The 24455-nt window shown below is 37.4% G+C and overlaps 2 protein-coding genes and 1 pseudogene across 3 annotated transcripts in view; 2 read left to right on the top strand and 1 right to left on the bottom strand.

The window, feature by feature from the left end:
* Positions 1-3302, top strand: part of DENND2C (DENN domain containing 2C) — a 29512-nt gene extending 26210 nt beyond the window's left edge. For both annotated transcript variants that reach the window (XM_072426138.1, XM_072426145.1), the window contains exon 19: positions 143-3302. In XM_072426138.1, coding sequence (XP_072282239.1) covers positions 143-174 — 32 coding nt within the window. In that variant the 3' untranslated portion in view covers positions 175-3302. The remainder of the gene's footprint in view (positions 1-142) is intronic.
* A 5494-nt stretch (positions 3303-8796) lies between these two features.
* On the bottom strand, positions 8797-11383 carry LOC140332331 (heterogeneous nuclear ribonucleoprotein L pseudogene; annotated as a pseudogene).
* Positions 11384-16365: 4982 nt separating this feature from the next.
* BCAS2 (BCAS2 pre-mRNA processing factor) lies at positions 16366-22315 on the top strand (the record flags this gene model as incomplete). The annotated part of the gene is given in 5 exon segments (XM_072413514.1): positions 16366-16492; positions 20278-20358; positions 20828-20989; positions 21837-21887; positions 22235-22315. Coding segments are annotated over 5 exon segments (479 nt in total), but the record flags the coding sequence as incomplete, so codon positions are not given.
* Between the last annotated feature and the right edge of the window lie 2140 nt (positions 22316-24455).

The following is a 24455-nucleotide window of genomic DNA, read 5'->3' as shown; positions in this document are numbered from 1 at the left end:
ATACTGAAACTGAAGCCCTATAGAACCTGCTTTCTAAATTAGACTTCTTTCTTTCTTAATTCAGCATTCCTACTTAATATTTGCCTATTGATTTAAGGAGTTTGATGGGCAAAGATAATAACTTCCGTGCTTCTACTTGCAGGTAATAAAATGAAGTTTCTTCAAAAGAAATAACACTTGGGAAGAAAAGTTAAATGCATTATCAGTGGATCTACCACAATGTTGTGATCACTGAATCACATGACCAAGGTTTGAGCTTCATATGGAGAATGAGACTACAGAGGTTTACTACTCTGCCTTAACCAGAGTGAATGGTCCTAGAGGAGAAATGTGAACCAACCATTTGCTCAGTACCTGCAGCCAAACTTTGTTCAATGGATTGTTAAAGAAGGACACCATTAAAATATTCCCTGTACAAAATGGAATAGAGACTTGCTGGATGCTTCAGGTTCTTTTAATGGGGCAGTTATAGTGTGATTCCCAAAACTGCTGCAAATGGAATGACAAAATAATGAAGGCTTCGGTGGTGTGTAGAAATGCTAGCTTTGCAGTTATGGATGATTGTTTCTCAGTAAATACAGATGTAGATCATATATGTGTACGTCATATATGAATTCTGGGTTTTCTGCAAAGATTGAACATCTATAAACAATTATCTATCAATGACTCAACACTACTTTCTGTAGACTGGACATAAATATAACTACAGATAGTAATAATACAAAGTATACATTGAAAGCACTTCTTCACTAATTTTTAAACTCGATGTGACTGACCTTCATAAGTAGTAAAGAAAATGTTCATTTGTATATACTGTAATGTCATCTAATCCCACAGACGATATACACTTCTTCTATTTTGCACTGGGATTACAAGACGGCATACAGGTGTGCTGCACACCTTCACAAATATTACCTTTTCCATCTGATAAATGCTCACTGTGAATTGTACTGTAAGTTACACTACTTTGTAAAAATATTGTGCGCTAATATGATTTTTGTGGTGGTGCTCTTTTAATTCATTGTATGTATTTGCAAAGCAAAGGCGTCATCAGCCTTCATAAATTACTGTAAAATATAACTATTTTGGAAATGCACTTTATTTAGTCCTTTTAAAGATTAGAAAATGTAAGTGCCTTTACTAAGCATTATTATTATTAATTCAGGGAATTCCTTTTTGGGCTGAGTGGTGTTTAGTTTGATTGCCAGATCTATAACCCCTTGACCAGGGGTACCTTGTGGTCAGAAAGGCTGTGCTCAAAATCCATTTGCCCTTTCCCTAATTTTCAGGTGGCTGGATATAGTTTAGGAAACACACCAAATCTATTAGGGGCCTTTTCATACCTGTGTTGGAAAACCACATAGTTGGCCTTTCCTAGGTACATAGCAAGCTGCTGCTGTGTGCCCAGGATTGACAAACAACTCTGTAGGTAACACAATTGCACATGGTTGTGCAAAAGTAACTTGTTGCTTTCTGGAATTGTGTCACGATCTACCACAGCCACCTACAAAAATTATTCCTAATTGCTGCCACTCACTTGAATAGGAGAGGATGGGACTGTGGTTGAGGCTGTGGCAGAATGGTGATGTTTACCATAGGGCTGAATTGGGCATATCTCTCCACCAGGGAGAGATATGCCCAATTCAAACTTTGTCAAGAGAACAATGTCAAATGATGGTTGTCACCAGCTGGCAGTTAAAATGTTTTATAGTAGAACACATATGCTTTACTGTAGATCATTGCTATATTGCCCTATGGTCTAACTCACCAGGTTATGGATCTACTGATATTGAATGTTCAGGAATTTAAAGGTCCCTGAAACTAAAACTGTGATGGCCATTACAGGCTGTGCTGTTTTTAGTAAAGGCTAAATTGTCACCACCAAATCATCCACGTAATCCTTTGGATGATTCTTTAGAGGGCAAAAGCAATGTTTTCAGTTTAGTTTAGCATTACCTATTTTGTATTTGGTTGCTGTATTTAAATAAACAAAAAGCATATTTAATATATTGATAACCAATAACTAACTATTTTTATCATCTGGTAATAGGGCAGAAACACTCCTATTAACAGTTTACATTTTATATAGACTGAAAAGTAGATATCTGAAATAATACTACTTGAATTGTTGTATTACCTAAAGAATGTGTCACTGTATCTGACTTAAAAAAAAACAGGTCTATATCTGATTAGAAGATTTATACTGCACATGGGCTCTGCTTTATTCTGTTCCTTTATTTATACTTCAGCTGGACAATCATGGTTACACATCCTATCCTATATGTGTTGGGTATCCTACCTCTATACTTAGATGGTCGACCACAATACTCTGGGATCATTTTACTTAGCTGCATGATTCATTTTAAGTGTTTATTATATATCAATCATAATATCTTTCTTATCAAACTGTTCAATTCAGATAAGTATTACAAAGGGGCACAGTAAATATTTTTATTATGTATTTAATCATTGCAATTTCCTGTTAGAAATTAATTTGTTTATAAAAAAGATATTGTAACATTTATTGCTTGATCATATCAGTAAATCCATTTTTATCAGGGTCACGAACAAAATCACACAGCAGTGTTGTCATCTTTGGACAAAGTAGTGTTAGATGAACATTTAGTTCCAAATGGACTGTAAAACCTAACTCCAAAAATTACCTTTTTTTGGTCAAGAAAATATTAAAGATTACATCATTTGATTTCTGAAAGTAAGCTAAAAAGGCATGTTTATGAAAATACTTCATACGTTGTACTATAGTGGATTGACCCTTTTGAGTACATATAAAACCTGGTCTGTGCACCAAAATGTCATTGCATTTGATGTGCAGTCAATAAACCTGAACAAAGGTTGAGCTTAAGGTCATTAATCATTACTGTGATTGCAAGTGTCTTTAGTCACTATTTAACTGATCTCTCAGTGATGGCACTCCAAGACTGCTTGTATAATTGAAAAGTGTGCATGGACATTGCAGAGATAGTGTCACTACTGCAGATTCCCTATAGCATTGGTCTCTGTACATCTAAAGCAGTCGCACTTTGATATATCAGGAAGTACATCTTGAAAGCCAGTCTTCTTCTAATCCAGCAGGATCTCTCAAGCTGGTTAATGAAGTACTACTGTTTAAGCTCTTGGAAGAACATTATATGTTATCTTCAAAGAGAATTTTGTGTTAGAAAAGATACTGTCTATTTTGATTGGTGTACATTTGTAAATATTGTAAATATATTTTTATATTGTTACTGTTCTTCTGTAAACCTGTATGTAGATTTTAATTAAAAGTTAACATATTACATAAAGCTCTTGTCAGTTTGATTTCCAAAAATGTTCCATACATTTCTAATCTCTTAAGCTACGTACACACTTCCAATTATTATCGTTGGAAAACGAACGACGAACGATCCTGCACGATATATACGAACGATCGTATAGCACCGATCCTGCACATAGAGATAACGACACGATCGTTCGTAGATATTGTACACACAATAGATACGATCGTTTAAGCGATAGAGGAACTATGTGCACGACAGGAAAGTGAACGAACGTTCGTTCATTACGCATGCTCTGAACATGGACGATCAACGAACGACCGTACACACGAACGATGTTCAACGATCGTCGTCCGATCCGCTGGTCCGGTCGTTCGTTTTCAACGAGTTTCCTCGTTCGTCGGCGTCGATGGTTACTTTTTTACGAACGATTTTTTGCCCAAGCGATCGTTCGTCGTTCGATTGGAACGATAAAAATTGGAAGTGTGTACCCACCTTTACTCTGAAATTCAAGCAGTACTCTAGCAATATATACAGATGCAATTATTGCCTCCTAATGGATTTATTTCATTCTGTCACTTTTGTGATTTACCTGCTCTTTCTGTGCATAGCTAGGAAGTAAGAATGGTCAAAACTCTTGATTCCCAGTTTGTCAAATGTTTCAGCTTTACTCATTTTTATTTCAACTCGGTGAGTAGCATTGAAATAAAATACAGTAGAACTCTCTTTGCTGATATTAATTTCTGGCAGAATCAAGACATGCCTCAGCAGGAGGCCATATTACAGCACAGCCCAACTTGACCCAGTACAGTTACACTGTAAAAACTTTTTTCTTCTCAGGAAGATATCTGGTATAATAAAGACATGGTCCACAGTGAACCATATGCAAGTTTTACAGTAATATTATGGTGGAAAAAAGATATCCATTCCCAAGCCTGCTGATTACAGCACAGCCCAATTTCTTCTAGTACAATAACATTGTAGAATGCATCTAATTTTATAATTACAATTTTGGTAGAATAAAAACATGTTTCAGCAGAGCTAAATAATACAACAAGATTCAATTTATGTATTACACAGTAACATTTCTCTTTTTCAAGTTTAATTATGCGGGAACAAAGAAGTATGTCCACAGGGACCCAGATTACAGAAGGGCTTTATTCAATACAATTACACGGGATCATTTTTTTTCTTTGTAGAAGAATTTTTTAAGAAAAAGTTGGCAAAAACTTATTTAGAACAAAGCATGGCATCACTCAGCAAAAAAACAAAAAAATCCAAAACATCATTTATTATTTTTTTTTTATAGAAAAGGTGTTTTCAGGACCCCACATTATTTATTCTAGAAGAAACTGGGCCCTGCATTATTCAGAAGACCACCTTAGAATAGTTTTAGGTTCTATTTTTTGGTAGACTTTTTGTACTTGCTTACAAGACAGTAGATACATTTTGTCTAGAAATCAGTTTTGTATGGAAAGATGTATTGGCATGGCCCATACTTAGAAGAAGACAGGGTGTGCAGTACACATTATAGTCAGGGTCTGGATTAGGCCGAATATTGGCATCAAGACAACGCAACAGCATTTTATGTGTTCTTTTAAAAAAGGACCTGTTTTTCTTTGCTACTAGGACACCTAGAATGCTATAGGCAGGTAGTGGATGCTTTCAATTTAATGGGAAGAAATCACCCTATAGGTTTCACATCTAAAGATACAGAAACACTAAAACAGAACATGTACATGTAGAACATGTAGAAATCAATCCAGCAAACATTCAACAATTGATTTGCAAATCTGCATGTTGAAAAACAAAATATTTAAATTTTTTATTAATATCTCCAGTTATCTATAATTATAATAAAGAGTTTTTAATAACCACTGCTTCAATTTATTACTCTGCATGTTTACCTCTCCATGAAAGATAATTGCTTATTGTGAGTTGCTAAATTATAGGAAAAGCACAGACTTGCATTGTAGATATGCAGTACTGCCTGCCCTGAAAGACTGGCATTTGTTGATGTACAACTTGAACACACACAATACCTTTATTTCACTAAAAGATAAGATTTTACTGTGAATTCTCACTTTTATTAATGAATGAAGTAAAATAAAATAAAACATTTTTTTTAAATATAACTTGCAATGAAAAACTAAATTTTTCACTAAGCAAAGAGAATTCACTTAGCTTAGTGAATAAGGTGAAGTTATGCCTGTTTTGTATTATTTCACATGCAAATGATTAGGTATTCTTTGCAAAGTAAATATTCACTTTGTTTCACATCATTCACTAAGATAAGTGAAGATGTACCCAGCTCTAGCTACTTTTCCCAAAACAATTTTAAATTTACATATTGACTCTATCTATTCTATATTAAAGTATTGGTATAGTTTAAAATTCTATATACCAAACAACCAAAAACAATGAAAATAAACAATCAACAGGTAATAAAAGTGTAAACTTTAATTCAAGGGGGCAATAGTTGCCTTAGTATTGTCATGTATTTTGTTATTGTGACATCTTTTTTAGGCTTATTCTACACTGATTGTTTACCAAGCATTTAACCTAAGCATTTAAATGTCCATGTTTGAAATTCACATTCATTCTAATAGGTCAGTCCACACCAGAGTGTTTTCTTGATGTGCTGTAAAGAAACAAATCCTGCAGTGTTTGGAAAGAGTTAAAACATCATAACGACCAGAAAATGCCCTATAAATCCCCCAAATACTGGCATTGACATGAATGGGCTTTGTTTGGTTTGTGTTTTTAGACATTTTTGGTAGTTTTTTTTAGCATTTGGGAGGCATTACATCTATTGTAACTCTCCTCTACCACATATCTTGGTTTAAAAAATGTTTTAAATGCTTAAAAACTCATACTACAAAAGCTTTGTGGGCATTTAAAAACGTTTACAATTTAGGTCAGTAAAATATCTGAATTCACACTGGCATTGAGGTTGAGGTGCATTTACCACTTCCTTACACCAAAAACTTCTGACTCTTGGGTAGACGCTACATGTAGTGTCTCCCTGCGGCAGGCCCATACCAAATGAATAGGGGCTTTAGTGAGTGGTACTGATTAGTGCCAGCTGTCACACTTGCAAATGTTTTTTTAAGAACCAGCGCTGCCCTGCAAGGTGCCAGCTGTGGGAATCCACACAGAATTGAGCCATGTAGAGGCGAATGCAAACCTGCCCTTAGCCTTTAAAGGCACGACTGATTTTTTCTTCCTGAACAATATGCCACATAAAATATCTGAATTGAAAAAGGCAAAGCAAAAGGGGAATTTAAAACCAATTTATTTAAAGCATAACTAAACTTGTTGCCTTAATCGGCATGTATACACAGCATACTTGCCGATTATGGCACATACCCTGCATGCATAGATGGCACCATCCTCACCACTGGCTACATGGCACACATCTGCGGAGATGGCAATGCTCTTCTGTCATTGAATGATACATTCGCAGGAGTTATATTATCCTTGGCTGATGGCTCTGTGTATGGTGTCACTGGGATCTAAGCTACATGACACATACATTGTATAGTTTAGAGATTAAACAAAAAGCCACCAGGAGCTAGGGAGTTATTTATCACAAGTAACATTGCTTTTCTCTTTTGTCAAACAGTACCACCTCCAGTCCACTTTACGTGAACCAGTATTGCCATCTTGTGGTAAAGAAAAAAAAATGTTGCAATGTTGCTAAAATGAAGATTTTGCAGATTTTTTTTCGGTAGCCCTCATCAGTGAATCTGCAAGTATTTACTGGTCAGCCCATTGGGCTCAATTTATAAAATAAGGCATCTGACATTCCCTTAAATATTCCCTTGTGGGAATCAATTAGAGCCATTCAAATACATGAACTTAAAAAAAATTGCAGTTTTATAACTGAATGCTCTATTTTCACGATAAGAAACTTTCCTATATGAAACAATGGGAGTCAGATTGGGAGGTGGAGCGGAACGCGCAAGAATGATAAGATCTATCAGTGTCTATTTTCAAAATATCCCTGAACACTTCAATGATAGAGGCCAATTATGAGGTTTTGATGAGATGATACCTGGTCCCGGTTAGGATCCATAAAGCCAATTCCACTGTCTCTCCTTTTAGTTTTCGAGGATGTGGTCAGACTGACACTGTGTTCTACAACACATGGGGCCCGTGGTTAAATTATAATCATGTATAATTCACACAGGGAACCCTAAACCCACTCTCCCTTGTGTAACCCTTGACTCTTTATACCCCCCCCCCCCCTATTTTTCTCTTAATTTTTTGTTCAATTTAAACATTAAATGTTTACAAAAGGGGTGAATAATTAAAAGATACCCCCGCCAACCTTTATGATCTCACTCTAAACTTGATATGCCAGTATACCTCACAAGTTTAAAATCTGTGGATAATGTATTTTTTGTACTATTGTACTTATTTGTATTATATTTTTATTGTTAATATTGGAAAACTACTATATCGCCTGCTGTATTTAGACTTTGTAACCTAAGAGGTGTTAAACTATGTTTGACCTCATATGTTTATTCTACTGATGTCTGGTTACTGGTTGGCACTCTTCTTTTTTTTTGAACCTCCTATTCGCACCTTCCCCCCTTCCTAAATTTTTTTTTTTCCTTTTATTCAAATTTTTTGTGTAATGTGTATTGTTTACTTTACCTAAAAATTTCAATAAAACTTTTGAAACGAAAAAGAAACTCATGAAGAGAAAACAAACCTAAAAATTCCCCACATTTAATTCAGCAAAATTACACCTGCCACATCCCAAAATTACCAAATAATAGAACAAGAAAAGATAAGGGACTTTAATAATATTACTATTATTATTATAATTATTATTGATATTATTATTAAACAGGATTTATATAGAGCCAACATATTACACAGCGCTGTACAATAAATGGGGACACTGACGAATACAGACACTGACAAAGCAGGAGGAGAGGACCCTGCCCAGAAGAGCTTACAATCTAGGAGGTGGGGGAACTAACACACAATAGGAGGGCAGATATGGAATTATGAGAAGTAGTGACGGTTTCTAATCACATAAATCTCTGCTTTGCACATAAAAAAGCACTCTCTATGTTGCAGCAATAAAGGGTGGTATTAAATAGGTAAGGGACAACAGTCATTCTTGCCATTTCAGGCTGACAAAGGCCCAGTTAGCCCATATTATGTTGTTAGGGCAGGTTCACACCTGCCCGGGTGCCCAAACAGCAGCTCTAGTTCAAAAAGAACCAACGTCTGCACATGTGACAGGGTGCAGTACTGTAAACCCTCCATTCATTCTCTATGGGGCTGCTACATTGAGTCACCCCGAGCAGCATTTCCTGGCGTGAAGTAGTAAACTCACCACAACCTCCTGACCGGTGTGAATTAGCCCTTGGTTTTCAAACTAATTCCCCAATGAGAGCCTTAATTCATAATGAGACATTGAATTTAGTCACAGGATCTCATTTGCAGGTACTGTAGTAGCTGTAATAAAAAAGCCACATACCAACAAACATTTTTCAAACATTTTATTAAACAGGTGCTAAACAAAAAGCACACAACCATTCACGTAAAAAAAACATTTAAAAAAATAAAAACTAGCACAAGAGGCTCAACTTGTACTAAACAAGAACTGCGGGGATGGAGTTATGATGATTCTTGATGTTACGATGCATGCTGGGCAGTGGAGAAGCACAGGTGTATGGGTATGGTGTATGGGTATGGTCCATTAGGATTCTTCATCTGGGAGTGATTCAGGAGACCAAGTGTTTTAAGGGCATGGCTCTTTGATTCCCATTTAGGAAGGCCGGAAGAGCTTCTCTCACTTTTGCCAGAAAACACTTTAACAGAAGATGGTTTCTTCAGGCCCAGTTCATCACATATCTCAAAGAGGTTCTGCTCAGACACCTCGGGAGGAGCATTGAAGAAATGCAAAACATTACTAGGCTGCTGGATGCGATTTTTGGCAGCCTGTTCTAGGGAAGAGAAACGGTTGTTTCTGGGGTCACTGAACACTTTAAAACTGGAGGATCCATCCTCCAAGCCATAAGACTGACCAGCACAATAGACTGCTGCTTTGCAACGCACACACTTAGCCTCTGCCCAAACATAAAATTATTGTTTAGATGGGTAATCGCTCTATCCACTGCATATCCATCACCCATCTCCACCATACAGGCTCCAGGCTTGCTCTTCATGAACTTGACCCCCTCTACATTGCCATACAGACAAAATACATTAAACACTCGGTCACAGTTCATTTTGATTGGGTCAAGTCCATAAACCATTACCACTGGACTGTCAGCATGAGGACCATATTCCGGGGGTGGTGGTAGAGGGTGACCATATTGAGGACCATAGAGACTAGGACCTCAGTGGGGAGCTCTAACAGGGGGAAGACCCATCCTATGTCCCTCATAATGGGGAGTTGGAGGACCATATGCATCATCATGGTAGTGACCATGGTATCCACCATGAGGGCCGCCACCATACTCTTCAGGGTGGTCTGCCAACAACCCTGGGTTCCTCTGGCGTTTGTAAGGGTTACCTCCAGCATCAACTTGCCAACTCAGTGCTAGGTTAGTGTAGTCCCAAGTGTCCTGATCATTTGAATTATCCTCTACAGGTTTTGTGGATCTGGTTCACTTCTTCAGAATTTATTTTTTTCAAAATCATGAGAAATCTCCCCTCATATGTATAGGCAAGAAGATAAGCAGGGAAGAAAATGGGGATAGCAGATTAGCAGATACCACCATCAACTACACAAGCCTTTCAAAAATGGAAGCCTATCGGCATCCAAACATGGTTACAGGTAAGACTCAAGCACGTGACTGTCAAAATTTGACTTCTTTTTTCATATCCAAACATCACTATAGGTAAATTTTCAAGCTGGTAAATATCAAGTTATGGCTCCTACATAATTCTGCTGCCAGTTCTCATCTTCCTACAAAACCTCAAAAACACATAAGAATGTGTGTAGATGGGAATGCACTGCATCTCCATGTCCTCTCTCTTCTCATCCCCCAAAGCCGAATGACAGATTATCAGTGCTAAGTGAAATTAGGTGGTGTCATCATAAGAAACACATGAACCTAGAAGATTCCCACGAGGGAATGACTGAGGAAATGTCTGATTCCCTGTTTTGTTAATTGAGCCTTTTGTGCTCCCATTCCAGTAATCATAGGCACATTTGAGTGTAAAGAACTAGTGAGATATTTTGGTTTTAACTGATTAAGATTTTCAGTATAGCATAACATAGTATAACATTTTTACAGCTGCAGTGTCATTTCCTGTTTGCAACTCTGTTATGTGTTACTTGTATCAGCACAGCCTTGTACCATGTTGAGCCATGTTGGCCACTGAATAATGCAGAAGGTTTATAGTTCAAATGATATTCTTAGTAATTAGACCTTTTAAAAATGTAATCTGGATCTGTTAAAGGGGAACCAATCTAAAAACAAAAAAATTACACCTACTTTTAATACTGCAGGTCCCTTAATGGCGCTGGTCCTTCCCATGATGGGGACCGCCTTGTCCTGAAATTCCTTTTTGTCTTGACACCATATTTATTCATCTCTTTCGTTATCTTTTTGGGTCTTCTTTCTTTGTCAACCAATCTCGCACTGCATAGGAGCGCGATCGGGTGACGTAGCCGCTGTGAAGGGGAAAAAAAGAAATCAATATCACTCCACATGTCTGAGATCAGCATCTCTTTCCCCTTGGAGAAAAAATGCCCCTTCTTTGCATGCCTGAGAATAGGGCATGTGGAGAGGGAGCAGCCAGAGCCTCCCGGGATACGTGACGTAGTTATCCCGGGAGGCTTTGCGCTCCCATTAAGTCTTGATCGCTGTGGCTGCACCCTTGTCCACCCTTTCCTAAAGTAAAAATGTTGAGTTTAGATAGCTTTTAGATCTTTTAGCAGATTTACAATGAGGAGCAGTGAATTTTAAATATTAAATATATGCTATAAAGGGAACGGCTGCATAGGTAGAGATCAAAGAAGTGTTATTGGGGTATTTGAGAAAAGAAGTCCTGGCACAGCTCCTGAAATTTTCATATACCACAAAAGAAAATAGAACCAATATTAAAATACAGCTACATTACTTGACCCACATCATGATTTGTGTGAAAAGTTATGACATATTGGAGCTGAAGAGTTGGACTAATTGACAGAGAGATAAATAATCCAGATATACTTGAATACCTCCCAACATTTGAAAGTGGCAAAAAGGGACACAGAAAAAGAGGTAGCAGTGCTCCACACATGTCATGGAAAGCAGTGGGTATGGTCCAGTAGGCGGACCAAAGTTTAATTATTTAAAAAAAAACAAAACAAAGTTTACAACATTTTTAAAAGGTAGGTTCTTTATATAGTGGTCAAAAAGAATGAATTGATTCAACTTCTTAAAAGTAACAAATTTCACATAAATAACTGCTTCATCAGAATTTATACATTATCCACTCTGTAAAAAAATCTGATGATGTTTCTGTGCAATGCGTCACTTTATTATCAGCCGAATACCCTATCCTTTCTGACCTTACCTTACCTTTAAAACTGTTATGAGTTGTGTTTTGTTTTTTTTCTTGGTTCCACCCCCAGAAGAAGGAATCCAGGACAATGTCATTATTAGGTAGAAACACAGTGGGCATTCAGGGAACTACGATTATAGTCTGTGGTTATTGAATTCACCTAGTGGCAGTGTGTAATCATAAACCTTCAGGAAAATGCAGGAGCTCAGTGGGACACAGGTCTGAAAGCTGAATATTAGTACTGTCCCAGTGTTTTAGAAGCCATGCACTTTTCAATAAGTGTGAGTGAAAGTTCCTTGGTCAACGTCTTGAAGAAAAACTCCCTGTATTCTTGGAGGTCAAAAATGTAATTAAAATTGTAGTGACACTATATAATAAAATTGAAGTCTCTATTTAGTTTTTAAATAATTTATGCTGTGTCCTCTGTTGTAAAAAATCTGCCATTGAAAGAAAATCTGTTTTGCTATTGCTAATGATAAAACTATTTAAGTTCATTCACTGATTGAGGGACTGAAGGGTCTTGTAAAGCAGTGGTTGCCACTGGTGGTCCGCAAGAAAAATTTGCTGGTCCACAGAAAAATATTGACTTTTTATGTATATTTTCTTTAACTGTTATATTTAATGGTATCAAATAGTTTAACTTCGATAACTATCATTACTTGTTTGGTCTTAGATTCGAAATAAATAAACCCATATTCGGTGAGAAACAGCAAACAAATATTTTGTATTTTTTTTAGTAATACTAAAGATAATGCAACTAATGATGATAGTAACAATAGTAATACTTCACTTAACCGTGAGCTGACCAATGAATCAGAGCCTTCACAGTCCTTGTCTGGCACCATTAGGAAGATCATTTTACAAATGTATTTATCTTTAAAAAAAAAATCATAATAATGGTCCACAGGATTTTAAATTATGAATTTAGTGGTCCGTGAGGTCCGAAAGGTTGGTGATATGGTAAGAAGTGGGGGTAGACCCACAAAAGCTTGTCCTCAAAATGTAATTGTTAGTGCAAATAAAAAAAGTAAACAAAGAAGGCCTGGTGTGTGATAGTGTTAGTAAAGTTTAATACATGTAACCACCTATCACGATCAAACTCAATTTCAAAAGAGAATACATTTAAAAAAGTTGTATAAATATAATCCCAGTATCTAGAGTATGCATGTTGATGTATCAAACCCAAAACAATAGTTTCCCCTGTAAACGTAGCTAAGTCGCTTATTTTGTGTAGGAACCCCTTGTGCCAACAGCTCCTATCTCCTAAGGAATGTTCTCTGAAGGTATCAGTGGTATCTGGAACTTTTAGCAGCACATTCTTTGAGTCATGTAAAGAGGTAGGACCTTCAATTATAGGACATTTTTTCTAGCACATCCTACAGATGCTAGATCTGACCAAGATCTGGGAATGTGAAGGCCAAGGCGACACCTTGAACACTATGTCTATAGGCTTTTATATCTGGGATATGATTATTTCCCTAGTGGTTGAACTTGTTGTGCAGCAGTCTTTAGGTAGGTGGATTGTGTTAAACTAATTTCAACATGAATGCTCAGAATCAAAGTTTACCATATGTTTATTGACCAGAAGATCACACTGCCTCTGCCAACTTGCCAACTACTTATTACTCAGGTACTTGCTCAGGTACATAAGTGCATGCGCATAGACAGCCATATTAGTTAAACAAAATCATGTAATTAATCAGGCTAGGCTACATTCTGCAATTCCTCTATAGTAAAGTTCTGACGCTCATGTACTCATTTTATGTACTTTTGGTGGTGGAGAGTAGGTCAGCAAGCACCTTCTGACTGGTCTTTGGCCAACTATCCCCATGCACAGCAAACTGCAATGTACTACGTGTTCCCAAAGTTTTCTCTCTTGTCCAGTCATATTTTTTCTGCAGTATATAGTACAAAAGCTCCTCTATGGGATCAGACTGGAAGGGCTAGTCTCCCCTCCTCCTCACGTTCATCAATAAGCCTTGGGGAGCTCATGACCCTGTTGCAAGTTTATTGGGATATATATTTGGCAATCATCTACTCATCCCTATTTAATATACAGCACTGCGTAATAAGTTGGCGCTATAAAAATCCTGTTTATTAACCTCCCAACCGCTAACCCCGTACTTTTCTGTGCAAAAAATATTTGCAACTATCTCACAGTTTGCCCTTTCCTCTTGCTTTTAAACCATTACTTTCAAGAATTTACTGTTGTTGCCTAATATATTCTATCCATTGACAGGTGCCATTTAAGAAGTCCCATTGTTAAAAGATAATACATGGTATTTACTTTACCTTTCAATGGTTTTAATGTTTTGGTTATGTACAATCTGCATTTTACAAATATGCTTTTTAATTCTAATCTGAAATGGCAGCCTATAATAGATTAGAATTATAAGTTAGGAATACCCACAGATATTCTGTTTGACTGGTACAGAACACAGCGTCTATGTTATACCAGATGCACATGTGCTTCCCTAATAGCATATAATGGCATGGTATCTGCTAACTTTGTTGCCAAGCAAGCCATCTGGATGTTCTATTTATTCATCATGTGTACCAGTTAGATAAAGAGGAACTGTACTCTATTGTTGGGTGGTGAGTTGTTTCCATAATCCGCTGATTATATTGCTGTGCTGTTATAGCCACGACCTAGCTACCTGGACCAGGACCTGTCATCATTGCATCAGAGGAACCTGCCATCTACCACTGTGGATTTCTGAAAGGACTTGAGGCCATAGTATGGTCACTGATGATGATACTGCCTGCACAGGAGATATATTGGGCCTGATTTAATAAAGCTCTCCAACGCTGGAGAGGATACACTTTAAGCAGTGTAGCAGGGTTAATCAGCAAACCTGGAATGGATTTCTTCAAAGTAATTTGCTATTTGTTAGCAAATGTTTTTAATCCTGGACCAGATCCATTCTAGGTTTGCTAAATCACCCAGCTTCACTGATGAAAGTGTATCCTCTGCAGCCTTGGAGAGCTTTAATAAATCATGTCCATTGTCTCATTCACACACAGAGCTGAGTTCTATACTACATAGCACATGGGCCCTACAGTATACAGCTAGAACACAAAAAAAAGCAAAAAACACCAGGAGCTGAGGATTGTTTTGTCTTATTACAATTGGATCGACCTCCTAGTGACTTTAGTTTAGGAACTCTTTAAATGAAACTATATAGGAGTTGTTTGTGTCTCTGAAGCCTTTAGATGTATATTTGCCAACCCAGTAAAGTTATCAATCAAAAGCAAATAAAAGTTAGGAAAAAGCAGGTATTTATTTGTAAAGAATGGTCCCAATGTGAAGTATTGTCCCAATCTCTTCCACCAACAGTAGTGGATCTGGGACATATTCAACACTTTTATGTAACCACAACCACTAGATTTGTGTGTTTACTTTGTACAATAATTGCACAATACATATTGCCAAAAAAACTCTTCTGCTTTTGCTATCCTTTATTTGTTTTTGAATTATACAATTTAATTGATCTCAAATACCTATTGAAACTTTTAGAAAAGTAAAAATTGTTCTTTTTAAAAACTGAACAGGTGCACGTTAAGAAAAAAGTAAAAAAAAAAAAAAACCCACCGTAGTCACCAATAAACCAATACTGTACACTAGAATGCAGCTGACCATAATAATTTTAGTTAAGCTAGGTTTGGTACATTCAAAGTGGAGCTACAAAAATTGGTCTGATTTTATTCATAGGGCAGCAGGATGGCTCAGTGGTTAGAACTCTGCCTTTGTAGCACTAGGTCCCAGGTTTGTATCCCGGGCAGGACAATATCTGCATGGAGTTTGTAGGTTCTCTCTGTGTTTGGTGGGTTTCTTCTGGGTAACTTTGGTTTCCTCCCTCATCCCAAAAACATGCAGTTAGGTTAATTGGCTTCCCCCAAAACTGACAGACTACATTATCGACATATGTCTGAGGTAAGGACATTAGATTGTGAGCCCCTTTGAGGGATAGCTTGTGACATAACTATGGACTTTGTACAGCACTGTGTAATATGTCGGCACTTTATAAATACTGTATAAGAATTCAGCATGATGAGCCTAAATATATTTAGGTTTTTGTTGATGCTCCCCCGCCTGTGTAGGTCTGACATTTGCATGGAATAGCATATTGGACATATTGGATTTTGGTGAAGACCAGCAATGCTCACAAGAAGTCTCTGCTCCCCCATACCTAAGGGGTAAAGCCCCGAAAATCAGTCACGTGATTACTTGGGGTTAAAAAAATTAGTTTTCTTGACTAATTATTTTTTCACTTATTGCCTAATTATAGAATCCAACATAGGCTTTACAAATATTTCAACCCCTTCAAACGCTAACCAAAACTTAAACTAAACACTTCCAGGTTTCCTCTCTCTACAAAGTTAACTTCAGGTACAAGTGTGCGCACATTATAAACAATAACATCACCAATCAGCGTCTATTAACGTTATTAAGCCCGCCTTTCCTAACGACCAATAGTATGCTGTCTTATTTATGAATCGCCAATAGCATACACTAATGGGCAAATACTGCTTGTGAGGTTAAAAATATTCTACTGCGCATGTGCGGCTTTCTTTTTGCCAGTTTCCAAGATGGCGGGCACGAGCTTGGTTGCCGGTGATGTTGTAGTGGACGCTTTACCGTATTTTGATCAAGGTTACGATGCTCAGGGAGTTCGGGAAGCGGTGAGTTTAGTGTTCGTTCTCATTGTCATATGATTGTATGAAGAGAGCAGCGTGCTCTGTGACATATTGTAAAGGCTGTAGAAGTCACATGGTACGGTACAGCATTGCTGGTGTTTATAAATGACTGTCTGACTCTTTTTCTATGTATTTGTTTTTGTTTTTTTTTTTGCGCATAGCCTAAAGTGTATAGGGCAGGACAATGATGATACTGGCAGTGTGTTATTTTATTTTAATTTAAGTTTGTACACTGTCATTTGCCTATCTTTGTGTTACACTTTGTATACATTGGCAGGAATGCAATGGGATGGCAATATAATCCACCAATATCCATTATTTACATCTGTTACTATAGAGCGGAGGAAACGCCTGAAATAACGCTCAGGCCTTCATGGAACCCCCTCTATAATTACTATATCCACAGCTCACACTTTAATAAAGTTTGAAACACAAAATCATGTCAAAGTTTATAAAATTTATTTCATTTAAATTTATTTAATATATTATTTTGACATGATTTTGTGTTTTAAATGTTAATATACTCATAATAATAGATTATACTGTAAAATAAATTTTCATGAAAGACAATGTACCGCTAGACATATAAATCTTTTAGATAATATAAATATAAAAAAGTTCTGTGTATCAGACTTTCAAATAAACTTGTTAGAAAAATGGGGGGTGTCATAGATTCAGTGCTCAACCAAGAAATGTTTTAAGCTGATTGGGAAGAAGCTGTAGGTGGGTGACAGCCCCTGTACCGTGACCCAACTCAGTAACCAAAAACAGTCAGGTGGGTCCTGAAAAGTGTCAGGTGGAGCCCCCAGCTAAGAGGGGCTGGGGAAAACACTTGTTTTTGAAGTTGCTAATATCATGGTGGTCCTTATCCCTTCATAGTCCATTAATAGTCACTTACTCAGAATAAAATATTATTCCAGGTCAGTGATTTATTAAATTTGCTGCATACTTATTTTGTGTTAGTTCGTATACACTAAAGCCATGTGCTTATGGCAGCTAGTATTTTTAAAAGGTGGCTAGCAAGTTTAACTGCATCTTATGTGCCCTATATCTCACAAAGAGGAACAAATCCCAGGTAGACATTCCCATCTGCGTACTTGCAGTGGGCCTGACTGTTCATTCATCCCAGAACACACAAGGGAATCTGGGAATGGAGGGTTTCACTGGCAACCAAAACTGATGCTGGGCATGCGCAGCTCAGCATTTTTGTCTAAAACTTGAAGCAATCAGGCAAGTAAGACTTAATATTTAAAAAAAGACATCTGCAATAATGATCTGCCTGATGGTAAAAAACTTAAAAGTGAAATTTTGTTTCACCTAAAGAGAACCTTTTAGGTCTCTAACCCATTCCCCCCCTAAAAGATAGCCTAAAGCAAGGTGTTAAACTCAAATACACAGTGGGCCAAAGTAAAAAAAATTTGGACAAAGTTGCAGACCAACCTTGATATTTATTGAAAATGTATCTACAATTGAGGAAGGTCGCTAATGAATGTCAACAGAGGAGGGGGCATTTGTGGGTCCTGATTGATGTGCCAGCAGAGCATTCTGGGTTTTTGTAGTATAAGCGTTGCATGCACTGTATACCGGCAGGCCAGCTCAAGTAGACATTTGGTATTTTCTTGTGGGCCCAATATCATTACAGTGCGGGCCACATTTGGCACCCCTGGCCTAAAGGTACTGTGAAAGATAATCGGTAACAACCGCTGTGCATGTCAGTGGGGAACACAGCAAGGTGCAGCTCGCTTATCCTTCCCCATCCCTTTCCATGACATAGAACAAGGGCTGTCACAATTTGTCCTGGAAATTATTTTGAAAGATCATTTCCAGCAACAAAAGTCCTACATAAGTACATAAGGTAAAGGTACTGTTTTGCATTAACGATTCATAATAATAATAATAATAAATGTAGTCTTGTCTGCATGTGTAGTGTTTACATGAAGTCATGATGACCAGTTTCAGGAATTGGCACCATTGGAGGCCTTTTAGAATTTGCTGTATTTTCAGTCTCCCGCATGTTCACAATAGAGTGTGGTAGCAACTTGTCACCCAGTGTTTGCACACTGGGTGACACCAAGGAACTGGGAGGAACAAGAACATTATGGTGGAACATAGAATCAAAAATTTAAAGCTGCTTCTATTTTTGCCTTTTTTGTGGTTCTTAATTTTTTCAATCTGATGTAATAAAGCTCTCCAAGGCCAGAGAGGATACACTTTTATCAGTGAACCTGGGTGATCCAGCAAACCTGGAATAGATCTGGTCCAGGATTGAAAACATTTGCTAACCGATAGCAAATGACTTTAGGAAATGTATTCTATTTGCTAGCAAATGTTTTGTATCCTGGACCAGGTCCATTCCAGGTTCGCTGAATCATCCAGCTTCACTGATGAAATTGTATCCTCCCCAGCCTTGGAGAGCTTTAACTTCCCTGGCGGTAACCCCAAGTGTGTCTCAGGGTAAAAAAAACTGCTGAAAGTGGTAACCCCAAGTCGTACTCTGGATAGCTAAAAACAAAAAAAATTAAATACTTCTCTGGTTCCATCAGCGCCCTCTAGTGTCCTGCCCAAAATTTAAAGTTTATTAATAAATGTAAAATAAAAAAAACAATGAAAAATAACTTTTTATGAAAGAAAATGTACCGCTTTGATACATATAAAACCGGACAGAAATTAATAGCCCAGGAGGTTAAGAAATCGGGCGCATTTAGTCCAGTGAAATATAAGTAAACGCTTTTAGTACAGGAGAGGAGCTTCTACAGTTGCACTGAAAGGTAGGGTGGTATTCCGCTTTAAAGTGACTGTTTCATTCCTGCATTTTTTTCAACAGCACGCACTTCTAACATCACTTTAAATAAACTGGAACCACTATGAATCTCCCCCTGACATATTTCTAACTGTTAACAACAACTTTTTTTTTTTTCCCTCCCCTCAGGCACATTGTCTTGGCATCACCTTTGATTCTGCCCTCCCATTTACCCCCCATATTCAGAACATTTCCAGGTCCTGTCACTGTCATCTTCACAACATCTCCAAAATCCGCCCCTACCTGTCCCCTGAGATCACCAAACACCTTGTACACGCTCTTATCTCTCATCTGGACTACTGTAACCTCCTCCTCTCTGGTTATTAGCACTGCAGCCAGACTTATCCATCCTTCCCACTGCTCTTGCTCCGCTGTTTCTCTTTGTAGTTCCCTTCATTGGCTTCCATTTCACCTTAGAATCAATCTCAAGCTCCTGTGCTTTGCCTTCAAATCCCTCCACAGTTCTTTTCATTTACCTTTCTGACCTGATAAAAAAAAAAAACTCCTTCGCTCCTCCAATGACCTACTAATGACTTCTCCACTCAACCTTATTACGCGCACAGATCCAAGACTTTTCTAGACCTGCCTCAACTCTCTAGTGTGGTCTTCCTTGTCCTTTTCGGCTCGCTCCTACTGTCTGCTCACTTAAAAGAGCACCCAAAACCCAGTTTTTCAAACCTGCCTAACCGTCTTCTTCTGTCTTTTGAAACCTTCACTACTTCTCCCACCTCCTAGATTGTAAACTGTTCAGGGAAGGGTCCTCTCCTCCTCCTTTGTCACTGTCTGTATCTATCTATCTGTCTGTCATTTGCAACCCCTATTTAATGTACAGCGCTGTGTAATACGTTGGTGTTATATAAATCCTGTTTAATAATATTATTCTCCAAACAAAATTCTTACGTCAGTGAATCGGGATCATTGAATTTTTTGTTCCCATTATTCAGATTGGGGAACTCACTTCTCTTTGTAATCTGTGTTCTTTTATTTACAGACTGAAATAATGAGGAACGAGTTTGAAAGACTATCTGCTCGCCAACCTCTTGAACTTCTCAGCATGAAAAGGTGAAAAACCTTTTATTTTTTCTGTATTAATATTAATGTGCGTCCCCTAGCATTTCCAGCATGTAATTATGCATATCTTTTCTCATCTGCCCTTTGATTTAAAGCTAAAAGTAAACAAATTCAGATACATAATCACCTTTTAAAAGGGACATAGATTACTTTGATTTACCCATTTATCTATGCCTACACACAGATTCAATGAATAGTTAATGATGACTTCTAAATGTGCACTGTGCCATGTAAATATGTATCTGTTATTTGTATCTTTTGGTTCTGTAATAATACAAGTGTATGGAGTATGGCTGCAGTAAATCCTTGTTGTTTTGAATGTATGCCTTTTATGCCAGTGTGACCTGTTTAAGAAAAAAAAATGTAATATGGTTTTTGATTCTGAATTACTATATTCCCTTTTAGCCCTTTACTGAAAATGAGACAGTCCATTTTTTTATGTATGTTTTTTACATTTCAGATATGAATTGCCTGCTCCTTCCTCAGGTCAAAGGAATGACATCACAGCATGGCAGGAGTGTGTCAATAACTCAATGGCACAGTTGGAGCACCAGGCAATTAGAATTGAGAATCTGGAACTTATGTCTCAGCATGGCTGCAATGCGTGGAAAGTTTATAATGAGTGAGTTCAAATGCAACTTTTACTAAAGGCACCCATGTTGCATTGCATTGTGTTGAGTTCAGCAGCCCATTTGTTTGAGTGAACTGCTGAATGGAGCATATGGCATGTAAATGTGGCTACCCTTCTTTCTTTTTTATAACTGCAATACACGGCAGTACACTGCTATGTGTTGCTGTTCGTTGCAGTGTGCTTGTAGGGTTCATATGGGAGATCTCCAAATTGGTGTGAGCCCTAAATGCTGCATTATGCTGCTGGTAATATAAACTTTCACTTTGTACTTTTCACATGTCTGTGTGATCCAGCTTTTTAGGCTGTTATAATCCTTGGCCATTCTCAGTTATAAAAAGGCTTTAGTTCCTCACATTTCATGCAATCTTTTTGTTAAACCCACTGAATGAGTTGTTTCATTTAAAATTAATTTTGGTAATGTACAGAACCAAAATTAGAAAAAAAGTTGTATGTTCGAATATTTATAGACCTAACTGTATAAATATATTGCATGGGCTCAGATTGTTTATCTTTTTCTCTTAACAGGTTGAACTATTTTGTACTTTTGAGTTGATTCTGATAGGTCACTTGGTGTTAAATGATCTTTTGTGCATGGTTGCAGGTCACCAGTAGATTGCGCTATGTGCTCATGTAAATGTATAGTAAACTTTAGTTTCTTGTCTCCTATAACAGATGTTGAGGGTACAGTGCCATCTACTTGTGAGGCCTTAGACCAAAATTGTTATCCTAGTGGCATTTTGAGGGGTGGGGGGGAATTCTTAGATTTTACTCAAGTATATATGGTATTGTCATAGAAGATCAGTTAATTCCAGTGTCTCATATTCTGATTGTTCTGTAGAAACCTTGTGCGAATGATTGAGAACGCCCAAAAAGATCTTCAAAAATTAAGGTGAGAACATTTTTTTGTTACTGGGAAAATGTTTCCACTGTCCTATCTCTCAAATGTGGATGTTCCAAGATAATTTTACAGTGACTGTGGTAATCACAGTATGGTACAGGGAACTTTGACAGGTGCCTAGATCAATGTAGCTTTGTTTGTGTTTTATTTTTTTTGTTTTTTGCCATAGGAAAAGAGAAAATTCCCCATATAAACCACCATAGGTCAACTTTCTGTGTTTTATTTTTTCAAAGCAAAGAAAGCAGAAATATATTGACAGTATATATTAAACTTCAACTACTATTTGCAGTTCTTAAAATTTGTAACTCACCTGGTAATTTTCATCCCATATCTCATAGAAAACGTATTCAGGATTTGAACTGGCAGAGAAAGAACTCTCAACTCACATCAGGTGCCAAATTGAGAGAAATGGAGTCAACGTAAGTGAAATGATATTTATGTGAACAAATACTCCATTTAATTTAATTTGTCGATTAAATTAAATTATGAATTCAGTAATTTTTAAACTCGGCTGACAAAAACATTAACATTTTATAATTAAAGGGTCTATTTTCTCAAAATAATATTTAAGGAGATACTCAAGAGTTAAACCATTGGAAAATGTTATATTCTTCTGGGCTTCTGTAAATGAAATATGTACCTGAGTTTCGGAGTATGCACAAAGGATGTTTCTGTAACCCATCCTTTAGATAACTATACCAGTAATCCTAGGTCCTTATATAGGACCAAATTTCCTCTTTAGTTCCCAGATTTTGTCAGGCCTATTAGGAGTAGCAAAAATAATTTTAAACCAGCACAAGTACAGTTGTACTCTTTAACTGTTTTCCTAAATATTGTCTCTTTATGGAGTTAAGGGGCAGAGCATCTAATTTTTTTATGACCATTTCCAATTAATAGATTTTTGTGTTTTATATTTATATATTTAATATATTAATATAACATAAATTGTATGCAACATGTGGTGTTTTATTCACCACCCTGTTGTCCTTGCTAACCCCTTCCTCCTTCCTAGCAGCATTTTGTGAAAATACTGACGGATGTGGCTTAGATTTGTGGCAGTGCAGGAGTCTGCTTTGTGAAAGGAATCCTGCAAGGTCCTTGAATATCTGTTTGTGATGTTTGTTGCTTTAGGTGAATAGAAGACAAGGCTATTCCTATATCTGTTCTAGTAAAGACTCTTATTTCCATTTTTTTTTTTTTTTATTTACACTGTTCATTTCACATTAGGAAAATCAGGTGTACTAAATTCATTTTGGTTTTCTACATGTAGGCCCTATTAACACCATTTTAAAGTAGCAAAATATATGCATTTTGCTGCTAAAAATGGTGTCAAACAGATATGCTATAATTTTCTGTGGGACTGGTTCACAACTTTCCACTCGTGTTTAATGTGATTGTGGAAGAGAAAGTATATGGGCCTCATTAACACCTAATATGGTTTGTTACCACACATGCTGCAACACAAACAGTGAATTGATAATCAAAGATGACACCCTACCTTAGTGTTGCTAGCTCTGGTAGCAAAAAAGTCCCAAGCATCAATTGCAATCATTTTTCATGTTATATTTAAATTACCCTATTCAATTTAGATAAGCTTAAATGATCTTAAGCAAGTATAAACCCCTTTGGTACTATATTTTCTTTTAAAGCAAGGGTTGGCAAACTCTGAACGTTAGGCCACATTCGGCCTAGCCGGTAGTTAGTTCCGGATTAATGCCACGGGTTGCCGGCCAGATCTGCCAGGGGGCGTTAGGAACTACCGGAGCTCCGGTGCCGCCTCCTTGCTGTGGCTCCCCTATGTACCACGGCAGGCCCGATACTTCCGCTGCCGCAGTAAATGTGGAACGCTCCCTGAAGGTAAATCCCTCTCCTCGGCAATGCATACAGAGGAGAGGGATTTCACTTCAGGTGGAGTTCTCTGGTGGGAGCGGAGCTATTAGGGCACAACTTAGAGCCTGGCCTAGTGTCCTCTCGCCTACCCCTGAAATGGCCTAGTGGCCATAAAAGTTTGGGGACCCCTGTTTTAAAGAATACAGTTAGCTATACAATGTTGCAATAAGCCAGTGTCAAACACTATGATTACAATCAAGATTTTATGAAATAATGTCAGTTTATAACCTAAATGAAATAGGAGAGATAAAAAAGGGGGCAATGGGAGGAACAAAAAATGAGAAAAACAGACCCAGATGACAAAAATAGGTTCAAGTTCTAAATAAAGTGATATCAAAGGCACCTCTGAACAAGGTCTATCCAGGGTTGCCACAAGCAGAAAAAATGTATGATATCTGTATGATATCTGTCCAAAAGCAGGGCAGTTTTTCTTTTATGAAAATATCCTTCATGCGATTCCTCATCTCATTGAAAGTGAGTTGGGGGGACTTCCATGCACTTCTGATCGAGCAAGTCTGTCTGGAGAGATCAATATATTCCTCTAACAAAAGGGCCCCACTTGACCTAACCTTCATTAAAACATAAAAATATTTAAATGTCCATAGCTTGACTATGATTACTCTTTAAGTGTCACCTGTTTTGGGAAAGTAGCATTTTCATAACCAAGTC

The sequence above is a fragment of the Pyxicephalus adspersus genome, chromosome 1, assembly GCF_032062135.1.
Source record: "Pyxicephalus adspersus chromosome 1, UCB_Pads_2.0, whole genome shotgun sequence".
In the NCBI taxonomy this organism is placed as follows: Eukaryota; Metazoa; Chordata; class Amphibia; order Anura; family Pyxicephalidae; genus Pyxicephalus; species Pyxicephalus adspersus.
Note: the sequence above shows the minus strand (reverse complement) of the source record. Positions and strands in the feature narration are given on the sequence as shown.